Source organism: Salmo salar, chromosome ssa23, assembly GCF_905237065.1.
Source record: "Salmo salar chromosome ssa23, Ssal_v3.1, whole genome shotgun sequence".
Taxonomy (NCBI): domain Eukaryota; kingdom Metazoa; phylum Chordata; class Actinopteri; order Salmoniformes; family Salmonidae; genus Salmo; species Salmo salar.
The window spans coordinates 1,463,025-1,477,084 of record NC_059464.1 but is presented as its reverse complement, the minus strand read 5'-3'; the positions used below and the strand labels follow the sequence as shown (position 1 = coordinate 1,477,084).

The following is a 14,060-nucleotide window of genomic DNA, read 5'->3' as shown; positions in this document are numbered from 1 at the left end:
CCTCCAACTAATAGCTAAGTTGCACATGTGAAGCTTGTGAATGCTGTTATTTATAGTGCTGCTATATAAACATGAACATGGCTTAACAAAGCGGCAACAGCATCAATATCCAAATCCATGTGCTACTTACTGCCATTGAATCCTTGAACAAAGCATTGAACCCCCCCCCCCCCAAAAAAACCAAAGAGCGAGCTATTCTTCCATTCTAACATTGCTTCAGAAAATCATTAAATAATGCAAGAAAATACATCATTTGGAGGTTGAGATTTAATTGGAAATTAGACGAGGCCTGACAGTGAGCATCTGCAACCACACGGCTGGGGTTTATTCATTACGTCTTGCAACGGAACCTGTTTACAAACCCAACGGTTTCCGTTTAGTTTTCATTTGGAGTAATGATTACACCCCAGTACTACAGGTCAACGGTACGAATGAGTGTTGAGAATTATGTATTCGAGTTAAAACACACATTCACATGCCCGCTGCCATAAACAAACACACCATTAACTCCCACATCTGGACATCAGAGACAGTCTCCATAGTAACAACTGGATACATGCATCCAGAGGAACTCCAAGAACTTAGAACAATAACCCACAGTGCAATTAATCTAGCTATACACATATATCTCTCTCACACACTTGATAAACACTTTGTTCCATTTAAACAGTTTTATTAACATTTCAAAATCTTCATAAATAATTAGTGAAAAAACAACCAAACCAAAAAATAGTTATCCATGTCCTCTTATTAGTTTGGTCCTATAATGTGAAAATGGTCCCCAGAAAAATTAAAATGATTTGTCCAAACAGTCAGTTCTTCAGAAAAAAACGAAGGAATAATAAAAGCCATTTAGCAGACACACAAATTAAAGGAAATTGGGAGGAAGGAGGTAAACTGATACTCAAGCACGGACAGGAGGAACGCGTCACTACATTTACAAAGCGCATTTACAAGGGGTTGACTGCTGGACTCAAGGACGACTGTACATGAAAAGAGATAAGAGGACGCTTTTCGCTTCCCGCCCAATCCCAAAGCAACCCCATGCTGTGCCCAATCCCAAAGCAACCCCATGCATAACACCTCAAGATGCCTCCCTCGTAGATCTGACAGGCATGAATAAGCAATATAAGTAGGTAGGTATGTGGCTTTACTATTACCATATTGCTAACACTTATTCAAAACTATTAGATCTACAAAGGACCATCAAGTAGTGTCACGAGGAAAGAAGTGGCTAAAGGGAGTTGATTTGGAACCGGGCGTAAAGGCATGCTCTACAATTTGTTCTTTATTTCTTAGTTGTTTATATATGGAATGGATGACGTAGCGTTGACTCAACGTACACGCATGGATGGACAGAAGGACTGTTCTTTTCTTTCTTTCTCTATTTCGTGGAGAGGATGAGAGCCACGATAAGACCGTAGAGCCCTAGGACCTCTGCGAAGATCAGGATGAGGATCATGCCCACAAAGAGCCTGGGCTGCTGAGCTGTGCCCCGAACGCCTGCGTCGCCCACAATGCCGATGGCAAAACCAGCCGCCAGCCCACTCAGCCCCACACTCAGCCCAGCACCCAAGTGGAGGAAACTCCTACATGAGAGAGAGGTGAGGGATAGAGCGAGATGGAGAGAGGGTAGAAAGAAAGTTGGGATGGAGATGCGTGTTGGAGAGAGGGAGAAAGAGATGGGGAGGGAGGAAGATTTATTTAAAACAATTGCAGTCAAAGCATCCCAAAGAGATTGCAGACCATCAGTTTACAGATGTAGGACATCGCTAACACTTCTGAAAAACAATGGTGAAAAATCCACCAATCCTATCAAGTGGAGCCAATACCATATTACCAATCAGATCGCTTCAGACATGCAGTGCCTAGCGGTAGACTTGAGAATGGGTAACTAGCGTCAATTTCTGAGCTCTTACTTGTAGAGGGTGACTTTCTCTGAAATGTTGTTGGCGATGAGCACCGCCACCACCAGCCCGTAGATGGCGATGATACCTGCCATGACCACAGGAATGATGGACTTCATGATGAGCTCCGGCCGCATCACCGACATGGCAGCGATGCCCGTGCCGCTCTTAGCCGTGCCATAGGCCGCCCCTAACGCTGGAGGAGAAGGAGAATTTAGAATTTCAAAAAGACAGAATTCCAAGACCATCCTATTTTGTCAACAGAACACAATTGTTTCAAGTAAAGAGAACGAGAGATTAGATTGTTATAGAGCGTGTGGGTATTAAAACCAATGGAGTTTGACAGTAGTGTTTGCGCTTGTTGATCAAAGCCCGTTTTCAATCACAGGTAAGCTTCCCTTTTCACGCTTTGTAGCTCTAGGAAAAACATCTTAAATCTTTACATCTATGAAGAAAACTCAATAGATCAACAAATGCATTAGCACATTGGTAATGCCCATCACAATGGTTTCAGGAGTTTGTGCAAGGTGGAGAAAGAGGTTGGGGATTTTGTGTGTTTAATGGGATAGTTTGTGATTTTGTCAACGAAGCCCTTTATCTACTTCCCCAGAGTCAGATCCAAATGGTATCCACAAGTTCATGTCTCTGCGTCCAGTATGAAGTTAGTTAAAGGTACATTCACGAGCCAATGCTAACTAGTGTTAGTGCAATGACTGGAAGTCTATGGGAACAGTCATTCCAGTCGTTGCACTAATGCTAGTTGTGTTTAATTGTGTTAAAGCTAGTTAACAACTCCCTTCAAACTGAACGCAGAGACAAACAAAAGAATGGTATCCACGAGTTCATCTGACTCTGGGGAAGTAGATAAAGGGCTTCATTGCCAACATCCCAAACTATCCCTTTAACTCTTGAGGCTCACACCTTTCTGTAATTGCAAAGGTTCCCAAATTCATGAGAGCCTATATGGCTGCCTTCATTGCTTTAAAAACAAATCTGTCCTCTTCTCCCCTTCAACTGTACTGATTGGCAAAGACTTGACAGGTATAAACAACATGGTGAAAACTATGGTGAAAACATTAGGATGGCTTGGTCAGTTCTTTCAGTGAGGAGCGAGGATGCGAGGATTTAAGGAATAACTATTTTAAAAAAGAGCCACTGAGAGAAAGACTCCAGGATGTAGCCAGAGAAAGACATGGTGTGTGTCCCAATATCTCCTTTCTCCTGAAGTGTACACTTGTTCATTACTTCCCACAAACCTAAAAAAGCATTGTCTTGATGGTGGCATGGGAGACGTATACTGAACAAAAAATATAAAACTGCAACAATTTCAAACATTTCACTGAGTTACAGTTCATAGAAGGAAATCAGTCGTTTGAAATAAATTCATTAGGTCCTAATTTATGGATTTCACATGACTGGGCAGGGGAGCCTCGGAGGGCATAGGCCCATCCATTTGGGAGCCAGGACCACCCACTGGAGAGCCAGTGGGTGGTCCTAAGGCACTGAATCGCAGTGCTAAAGGTGTCACTACAGACCCAGGTTCGTTCCCAGGCTGTGTCACAACCGGAAGTCCCATATGGAGGGGCATAATTGGCACAGCGTTGTCCGGGTTAGGGGATGGTTTGGCCGGGGTGGGCTTTACTTGACTCCTTGTGGCGTGGCAGGCCAGGCACATGCAGGCTTACTTCGGTCATCAATGTTTCCTCTGACACATTGGTGCGGCTGGCTTCCGAGTTAAGCTGGCAGGTGTTAAGGAGTGCGGTTTGGCGGGTCATATTTCGGAGGACGTATGACTCGACCTTTGCAGCGATGAGACAAGATCGTAATTGGATATCACAAAATTGGGGAGAAAAAGGGTAAAAAATACATTCTTATGGTAGAGAAATTAACAATGAATTATCTGGCCACTGCTCTGTTGGACATTCCTGCAGTCAGCAGGCCAATTACACGCTCCCTCAAAACCTGAGACATCTGTGGCATTGTGTTGTGACAAAAGTGAACATTTTAGAGTGGCCTCTCACTAACAGGGACATGAACACATTTGGGCACAACATTTGATAGAAATAAGCTTTTGTGCATATGGAACATTTCTGGGATCTTGTATTTCAGCTCATGAAACATGGGACCAAAACATTGCATGTTGCGTTCATATTTTTGTTCAGTGTAAATAGCCAAGAGACAAGGACAAAGTCTCACTTCAGTCAACTTTTGTTTCAAGTAAATTAGGCCAACTTATGCGTGTGCAACGCTTCTAAAAATGAATCTTTCAACTCAGCTCTTCACATGCAGTGTTGAAGCGCAAGGTGAGATAGGCTATACGTTTTGTAGTTCTTTGACTTTTTGCAATTCATTTACCAGCTATGAAACAAAACTGCAGAAATACTTAGAAAATAGCTACTGCAGAATAAATGTTTCCATAAATGTGATCATACTTGACCATTTCTATTCACAAATACAAGTGAAATGCTCACACTGTGGAGACTGACCACCCGCCAACGTGGCTGGTGAATTTGACCTGCCAATGCCAAAATCTACCCGCATTTGACAGGTGTTAATTCTAGTCCCTGAATGAGAGATAATGGGGACATAGCCATGCAGTGCTGAACCCCGAAGGCAGTAGAGCTAACCTAGTCAAACGGAAGTGAAAAAATGCCAAAGGGTGAGGCCAGTCTGGTATTTAACTAGGCAAGTTAGTTAAGAAGAAATTCTTATTTACAATGACGGCCTACACTGGCCAAACTCGGACGACGCTGGGCCAATTGCGCACCGCCCTATGGGACTCCCAATCACGGCCGGTTGTGATACAGTCTGGATTTGAACCAGGTTGTCTGTAGTGACGCCTCTAGCACTGAGATGCAGTGTGTTAGACCACTGTGCCACTCGGTTTAACCAGTCTATCATCCACAGTACTTTAATTAGCCATGTAGCCAATTTTTCACATCTCCACAAATATCAGCGTGGGGCATGCTGGGTTTGGGCGGTTCATTTGCATGGCAAAGAGGGAGTTTGCAATTCATTGAAATTCATCTGATCACGCTTCATAACATTCTGGAGTATATGCAAATTGCCATCATACAAAGTCAGGCAGACTTTGTGAAAATTAATATTTGTGTCACTCAACTTTTGGCCACGACTATACACACACAATAGCCCATAATGACAAAGAAAAAAAAAAAAAAAGGTTTTTAGAAATGTATTAAAAAAACTGAAAAACCTTAAGTATTCAGATCCTTTGCTACGAAACTCGAAATTGAGCTCAGGTGCATCCTGTTTCCATTGATCATCCTTGAGATGTTTCTACAACTTGATTGGAGTCCATCTGTGGTAAATTCAATTGATTGGACATTATTGGGAAAGGCACACACCTGTCTATATAAGGTCCCACAGTTGACAGTTCATGTCTGAGCAAAAATCAAGCCATGAGGTCAAAATACTTGTCCGTAGAGCTCCGAGACAGGATTATGTCGAGGCACAGATCTGGGGAAGGGTTCCAAAAAATGTCTGCAGCATTGAAAGTCCCGAAGAACACAGTGGCCTCCATCATTATCAAAAAATGGAAGAGGTTTGGAACCAGCAAGACTCTTCCTAGAGCTAGCTGCCCGGTCAAACTGAGCAGTCGGGGGAGAAGGGCCTTGGTCAGGGAGGTGAACAAGAACCCGATGGTCACTTTGACAGAGCTCCAGAGTACCTCTGTGGAGATGGGAGAACCTTCCAGAGGACAATCATCTCTGCAGCACTCCACCAATCAGGCCTTTATGGTAGTAGCCAGACGGAAGCCACTCCTCAGTAAAAGGCACATGACGCCCACTTGGAGTTTGCCAAAAGGCACCTAAAGGACTCTCAGACTATGAGAAACAAGATTCTCTGGACTGATGAAATCAAGATTGAACTCTTTGGCCTGAATTCCAAGTGTCACGTCTGCAGGAAACCTGGCACCATCCCTACAGTGAAGCATAGTGGTGGCAGCATCATTCAGTGGGGATGTTTTCCAGCTGCGTGGACTGGGAGATTAGTCAGGATCGATGGAAAGATGAACTGAGCAAAGTACATAGAGATCCTTGATGAAAACCTGCTCAGGTTCACAGACTTGGACGAAGGTTCATCTTCCAACAGGACAACGATCCTAAGCACACAGCCAAGACAACACAGGAGTGGCTTTGGGACAAGTCTCTGAATGTCCTTGAGTGGCCCAGCCAGAGCCTGGACTTGAACCCGATCAAACATCTCTGAAGAGACCTGAAAATAGCTGTGCTTCGATCCTCCCCATCCAACCTGACAACACTTGAGAGGATCTGCAGAGAAGAATGGGAGAAACTCCCCAAATACAGGTGTGCCAAGGGTTAATCGCTGCCCAAGGTGCTTCAAAAAGTACTGAGTAAAGGGTCTGAATACTTATGGAAATGTTTTTTTGCTTTGTCATTATGGGGTATTGTGTGTAGATTGTGGGGGGGCAAACTATTGAATTAATTTTAGAATATGGCTGTAACGTAACAAATGTGGAACAAGTCAAGGGGTCTGAATACTTTCCAAATGCACTGTATATTTGCCTTTGCTCAACTAAAAAAAATCTTGGTCGACCAAACAATCGACCAGTCGACTAATTGCGGTCAGCCATAATTCTGGTTGATGGGCACCTCTACAACCAGGTGTTTTACATTTCTTGAGAACAGAAATACTTAAAGATTGGGATGCCATGAAATTTGATTTGACATATGTCCACTCTTACACCTTTCTGTAATCTGTCACATCTAAATACATTATAATCATTTACTTCAATGTCTATCATCAGATATAGAACCATTTAACCATGTTTCTGAGAGAACCAGGACACAAGTCCTGTACCCAAATGTCAATTGTCAACTTTTGAAATCATACTTTGCACATTTAAAGTGCATTATCCCAAGCCCCACATGTGATTTAAAGTCAGAGGGGGTATTTTAAGCTCATTCCCATAAGAGCTAACAGGCATAAGGTCACCTGCAGCTATTTTTTGAGTGAGCTGAGACTCTGCAGAGGTCCCTTGCTGACCAGCTGAGAGCAGAGTAGACTGCGCATTTGACAGACCTCCCTCAAGTTGCTGGCTGTAGTGGCTGGGGCGGGAACTGGGAGAGAAGTGTTAGCAGAGCTCAGTCCACCCTGATGAAGCTCCCACCAAGGGAGTGGAGCTGCTGCAGGGGATTGGTGGCTGCCAATTCTCCATTCTGAGTATTCACAGGAGGCCTTGGTGTGGAATCCTGTTGCAGGGTTGGGGCTGCAATGGGGGGGGGGAGTGTCCCAGGCCTGTCCTGGGGTTGGGAGTAGGGAGGGTAACTAAAACTAGCCTGGGAGGGAGGTTGTGGGGAGAATTGAGGAGGGCAGTGTGGCTGGCGAAGCTCCAAACATTCAGCATATGAGGACTGATGATGTGAATGGTACTGCATCATGTGGTGCACTACCCTCAACAGTGTTTTTCTAGACCCTAGGGTAGTGGTCGTAGCTGTGTAGAGCTGGGCTGTGATGGGGCAGGTCTGGTAGAGCTTTGCTGAGGCGGGCCTGGTCTGGTAGCATGGGAGGGAGGTTGTAGGGGGAATTGAAGAGGGTAGTGTGGAGGGCAGTGTGGCCAGCGACGCTCCAAACTCTGCATGGGGCCTCTCTGACTGTACAGCTTGGGCATAGCTCAGTGAATCTGCATGCAGTTCTTGGGAGAGAAGTGGTGTGGGGGGGAAGTGTTGCTGGCTGTTCGCCAGTCTGTGTGGCGCCACCGAATGCAGGTCTAAAGGTGCGCCTGATTTGTCTCAGTGAGTTTGTGGCTGTTATGTTGCTCCTGTGAGGTGGACTGACCACCTAGAGCAACATCCTTTAACGTCCTAAAATGATGAAAGGAAGCCCAGTGGCGGGCAGAGGGAGAAGATGGATGTTGGACGACTTCCTGCTAATTTTCTCATTGATGAAACATTTGATCTCAATACAGTTTTCTGTTCCTCAAACTATAATATGTTATGAACAGTGGACTTAAGTTTTGTAGAGGTTTACCCTTTGCCAGTTTAAAAAGATTGCGTTGTTTAGGAGTGCAAGGGCGAATTGAGTTGTTTCACATCTTCACTTCAGAGTATGCATTCCTTAACAGAAATATGCAAATACATGCTAGAATGTGCCAATAGGATCACCCTAGCTCATGCTTGGCTCTGCCCACCTCCTTGCTTGTTCTACCCACTGATTAATTTTCTCCCATTGGAAACGACAGGATGTGGTCTTATCTTGGGTAAGTTATAAAAATATTTTGCTCATGAAGGCTCTGAGGCTAAGCTATCCACATTCAGCTGTCTTCGAAACCGCTTGCGGATTCTCAGAGAAAGTCATCTTTATCCTGTTAGGGCTAGGGGGCAGCATTTGCACGTCTGGATAAAAAAAATGTACCCGATTTAATCTGGTTACTAATCCTACCCAGTAACTAGAATATGCATATACTTATTATATATGGATAGAAAACACTCTAAAGTTTCTAAAACTGTTTGAATGGTGTCTGTGAGTATAACAGAACTCATTTGGCAGGCAAAACCCTGAGACATTTTCTGACAGGAAGTGGATACCTGATGTGTTGTATTACCTTTAAACCTATCCCATTGAAAAACACAGGGGCTGAGGAATATTTTGGCACTTCCTATTGCTTCCACTAGATGTCACCAGCCTTTACCAAGTGTTTTGAGTCTTCTGGAGGGAGATCTGACCGAACAAGAGCCATGGAACGATGATGTCCCATTAGACACCTGGCGCGCGAGTTCATGTTGGGTACCCTCGTTCCAATACGTTATAAAAGAGTATGCATTCATCCACCTTGAATATTATTCATGTTCTGGTTAAAAAAGGCCCTAATGATTTATGCTATACAACGTTTGACATGTTTGAACGAACGTAAATATATTTTTTCCCCTCGTTCATGACGAGAAGTCCGGCTGGCTTAGATCATGTGCTAACAAGACGGAGATTTTTGGACATAAATGATGAGCTTTTTTGAACAAAACTACATTCGTTATGGACCTGTGATACCTGGAAGTGACATCTGATGAAGAGAATCAAAGGTAATGGATTATTTACATAGTATTTTCGATTTTAGATCTCCCCAACATGACGTCTAGTCTGTATCGCAACGCGTATTTTTCTGGGCGCAGTGCTCAGATTATTGCAAAGTGTGATTTCCCAGTAAGGTTATTTTTAAATCTGGCAAGTTGATTGCGTTCAAGAGATGTAAATCTATAATTCTTTAAATGACAATATAATATTTTACCAATGTTTTCTAATTTTAATTATTTAATTTGTGACGCTGACTTGACTGCCGGTTATTGGAGGGAAACGATTTCCTCAACATCAATGCCATAGTAAAACGCTGTTTTTGGATATAAATATGAACTTGATAGAACTAAAAATGTATGCATTGTCTAACATAATGTCCTAGGAGTGTCATCTGATGGAGATTGTAAAAGGTTAGTGCATCATTTTAGCTGGTTTTATGGTTTTGGTGACCCTGTCTTTGACTTGACAAAACATTACACACAACTCTTGTAAATGTACTGTCCTAACATACTCTAAATTTATGCTTTCGCCGTAAAACCTTTTTGAAATCGTAAAACGTGGTTAGATTAAGGAGATGTTTATCTTTCAAAGGGTGTAAAATAGTTGTATGTTTGAAAAATTTGAATTTTGACATTTATTTGGATTCAAATTTGCCGCTCTTGAAATGCACCTGCTGTTGATGGAGTGCACCACGGGTGGCACGCTAGCGTCCCACCTAGCCCATAGAGGTTAACTTCACTGCGCGCACACAGTTCAGGCGAGGTATGCATGGGTGGAAAGTCCCTGGCTGTCTAAGCTTGTGAGTCATATGACTGCGGGTGAATGACTGGTTCTGGAGAGTGGAGTCAAAGCCAGTATGAAAGGTGCTTTCAAGACAACTGGGAACTCAGAAAAGAACAAGGTAAAATCATGATGTCGAAAGTCGGAGCTCTAGAAAGATGCCAGAGTTTCCGACTTGGAATTCCGAGTTGGACGACCGTTCCAAAATTATTTTTAAGAGTTCACAGTTGTCTTGAACGCTTGGAAGTCAGAGATTTCAGAGTTGCCAGTTGTTTTGAACGCGACAGAAGGGCAACGTTATGAACCATCTCTGGTGTAGTCTTATAAAGGCCTTTTTTCGGTTAATGCGACAATATTTAATCGCTGACCTTGGCAAATAAAACGCTGTAGTTTACATTTACATTATCCAGAGCGACTTACATTAGTGAGTAGATACATTTTCATACTTTTTCGTACTGGCCACCCGTGGGAAGCGAACCCACAACCCTGGCATTGCAAGCGCCATGCTCTACCAACGGAGAGGAAATGAATGACACAGATCTGATCAAATGAAGAGGGTACCCTAACTCGAATGAATTTAGCACCATCTAGGCTATTGATTGAATATGGCTAGTCAGGTGCTGCATTAGAAGATGGCTTGTCAGTCACTCAGTCTTACTGTGTCAATACCATTGAAACTATACAGTTGAATATTTGTAGCTACTTTTTAAGTAAATACCGCACTCAACTTTTGCAAAACGTTAGGAGATGAAGAACATTGCGTTCTTCATTTCATCCGTCACATAATTTTTCATTATGAAGCTTACCGGTAGTCACCTGGTGGTTGTTGTTTACAAGCACACAGCGACGAGAGACCGGAGCCTTGTGAGTCACTCACTGTTGTGCAGCACGCGGCAGGTGATCGAGTTACAGTAAACAACTAAATGTTTGCCAGCTAGATATCTTATATCAAATTAATTGTCTAAAATGTGGTAAATGCTCTGCAGTTGTGCATTTGATTTGCAAATTTAGTAGCTAGTTAGCTATCTAGCTAAATGGTTAGGTTCTTCCAAAACATAACAGCAGAGAATCCACAATGCAACTCGTTCAGCATATGTCGGGAGACACAGTTTGTGTTACAATTGTTTGTCTATCCTGAAATAACTTAGGCTGATTTCCATGAACATGGTCTAAAATCAATTGTTAGGCAACTCCCACAATTCCACTAGTTTAGTATTTGAAGGGAGACACTGAGTTGCAAATAAACATTCTTAAAACACTTTCCATGAACATGGTCTAAAATCATGTTTTAGTCAATATCAACCATGCAACTAGTGCTGCATGCAACAGGGGACAGTTTGTGTGTTACCTGAAATAACTTTTTAAGTTGATTTCCATGAACATGGTCTGAAATCATGCGTTAGGCAACATCCACCATGAAACTTGTTCTGCTTATGACGGGAGATACAGTTTGTGTGTTACAATTGGCCAAGCAAGACTCCAACACCTTCATTAAGTTTGCAGGTGACAACAGTGATCACTGACAACGAGAGACAGCCTATAGGGAGGAAGTCAGAGACCTGGCCGTGTGGTGCCAGGACAACAACCTCTCCCTCAACGTGATCAAGACAAAGGAGATGATTGTGGACTACAGGAAAAGAAGGACCGAGCACGCCCCCATTCTCATCGACGGGGCTGTACCGGAGCAGGTTGAGAGCTTCAAGTTCCATGGTGTCCACATCAACAAACTAACATGGTCCAAGCACACCAACACAGTCGTGAAGAGGGCACGACAAAATCTATTCCCCCTCAGGAGACTGAAAAGATTTGGCATGGGTCCTCAGATTCTCAAAAGGTTCTACAGCTGTACCATCGAGAGCATTCTGACTGGTTGCATCACTGCCTGGTATGGCAACTGCTCGGCCTCCGACCGCAAGGCACTTCAAAGTGTAGTACATCACTGGGGCCAAGCTTCCTGCCATCCAGGACCTCTATACCAGGCGGTGTCAGAGGAAGGCCCAAAAAATTGCCAAGGACTCCAGCCACCATAGCCATAGACTGTTCTCTCTGCTACCGCACGGCAAGTGGTACTGGAGCACCAAGTCTTGGTCAAAAAGGCATAGCAGCTTCTACCCTCAAGCAAAAAGTCTCTTGAACAGTTAATCAAATGGCTACCCGGACTATTTGCATTGTCCCAAACCCACCCCCCAGTTTTACGCTGCTGCTAATCTGTTTATTATCCATGCATAGTCACTTTACCTCTACCTACATGTTTATATTACCTCAAACTAGTGCCCCCGCACATTGACTCTGTACCAGAACCCCCTATATATAGCCTCGCTACTGTTATTTTATTGTTGCTCGCTACTGTTATGTTATTTCTTTCCCCCCCCCCCCTTTTTCTTAAAACTACATTGTTGGTTAAGGGCTTGTAAGGGCACGGTTAGTACCATCTGTAAGGTCTACACCTGTTGTATTCGGCACATGTGACAAATGAAATTTGATTTGACCTTATTTGTGAAACAATCTTCAAAATGTTTTGGTGCAATTCAGGAGGCTGATTGAGGACTTTATTAGTGATGAATGTGTTTTTTTTTTATGACCATGTCCTTTCTGCTTGCATTTTGTATTTACATCGATGTGTGTAAGTTATGTAATTCTGGGCTCATCTGTAAAATAAAGGTTAAATAAAATAAATAAAAATAACCATTTTTGGTGGCGAATGGAAATGCAACCGGGTGCTTCAGATGTATGGTGAAACATCTGGCTCATTGTTCTGTGGTTGAGCAGCACAGGTGAGCAAGCTGATTAGCTGATTAGCAGATAGGCATCTTGTTGCTAGTCGACACGATTACCAACCATCGTTATTTAAAGTATCGAATTGGATGTCTCCAGTTAACACAAAAATACCTATATCAAACTGTATCAATAGAAATTGGCCAGCTTATTACGTCAATGGAAACGTCATCTGTTACGATGGAAATCTCCAGTCCGAATACCTACCCCCTCACATGACAGGTATGATAGCCAGTTATCTAACAAGCAACCGCATCCTCTTGGCTTTTTTGACTTGCCCGCTCCATAATCAACACAACATTCCTTAGTAGTAGACATTTCGGCCGAGAGTAATACGACCCACACACCCCTTATGATTGAACGAGGCATGAGACATATGACTGAACGAGGGTGTTGTGATAGTTAACGTTACCGCTGAAGACCATAGCCGCAGAGGCTCCCATCACTGCGAAGAAAGGGGAGTATTCGGGACTTTCTGACGACATTCTTACGCGTTCAGGGAAAAGCGCACAAACGTCCTTTAAAAAAAAAAAACGTTAACGTTTCTGTCGATTCTCAACACTCAATTGCAAGGCCCTTTGGTACAGCACAGGGACGACACCCGAAAAAGCCACCTCTTCACAGGAACACTGGTGTAGCGGTAGAAAATGGCGAAACGGGAAATGTCACATGATCATTCCACTGGCCATGTCCCATTATGTCGATGTAGGGGTGTCCAAAATATCCTGCGTGTCATGTCCATTTCGTTCGCGTGAGAATACAAATAATATAATTTGTTGCAAAGAAAGGTAGAACTTCTTTGTTTATAATTTCATCAAATAAATTAGATGATATCCCTAATTTTGTAGTCATAATGGTATGGTCCGCTGAAGGCTGTCTGTGGTCTATTCATGCTTGCCTGGTTGTGGGAGGGGATGTGCCGCAATGGAACACCGTTTGGGTCTTTGCATGTCAAAAAAAGATATGAAAGTGATGCAGAAGGTTACAATTTGTGGAATTATGCCATGTTTAGACTAGATCATGTTAAACAAGGTTGGAATGTGAAGCAATGAAATGGGTTACCAGTCTACTCGGTGACACCCACAGAACACAACTGTGAAGAGTTTACACAAATATTAGTGTTGTAGCTCTTATCGCGGGACTGTGACTGTGAAATCACCTCCCCAGTCAGCCTATTGTGTGGTGTATTGACATTCATATTGCACTCTACAGCTTTACCTAAGGATTGGGGATCAATGAAATGGGGTATTGTTAAAGGAATTTAATATCTTGATGATAATAATCAATAGTCAATTTGCCTTGACTAATGCCCAAGGTTTGTAAGACAATGGGTTAAAATAATTAGGCAAGGACTCAGCTTTCTGCAAAAGGTTTCTGTAGCTTTATTCATGAGAACGTTCTGGCGTCAGGATAGCAAAACAGTCATTATATAGTTCTTGCTTACTTACGCACATGCATTTACACACAATCCGTTGGTGACCTGCAACCCCCATAAACTTCTCACACTGTTTATCACCTTCTGGCTCAGCCTGTTCCTTTCCTCCAAGG

General features: G+C 43.2%; 1 protein-coding gene across 1 annotated transcript; it reads right to left on the bottom strand.

The window, feature by feature from the left end:
• Positions 1-249: 249 nt before the first annotated feature.
• On the bottom strand, positions 250-13,319 carry LOC106583886 (V-type proton ATPase 16 kDa proteolipid subunit). Its single transcript, XM_014168511.2, has 3 exons — positions 12,925-13,319; positions 1,920-2,103; positions 250-1,589 (listed from the first exon to the last, which is right to left on the bottom strand). The coding sequence occupies exons 1-3, from the start codon at positions 12,995-12,997 to the stop codon at positions 1,385-1,387; spliced, it is 462 nt and encodes a 153-aa protein (XP_014023986.1). The 5' UTR covers positions 12,998-13,319; the 3' UTR covers positions 250-1,384.
• Positions 13,320-14,060: the final 741 nt, after the last annotated feature.

Coding starts and splice junctions, on each gene's coding strand:
- LOC106583886 (XM_014168511.2), bottom strand. CDS start 12,997: ATGTCGTCAGAAAGTCCCGAATACTCCCCTTTCTTCGCAGTGATGGGA. Junction 2,104..12,924: donor TGCGGCTATGGTCTTCAGCG/GTAACGTTAACT, acceptor CTTCTCCTCCAG/CGTTAGGGGCGGCCTATGGC. Junction 1,590..1,919: donor GAGAAAGTCACCCTCTACAA/GTAAGAGCTCAG, acceptor TCTCTCATGTAG/GAGTTTCCTCCACTTGGGTG.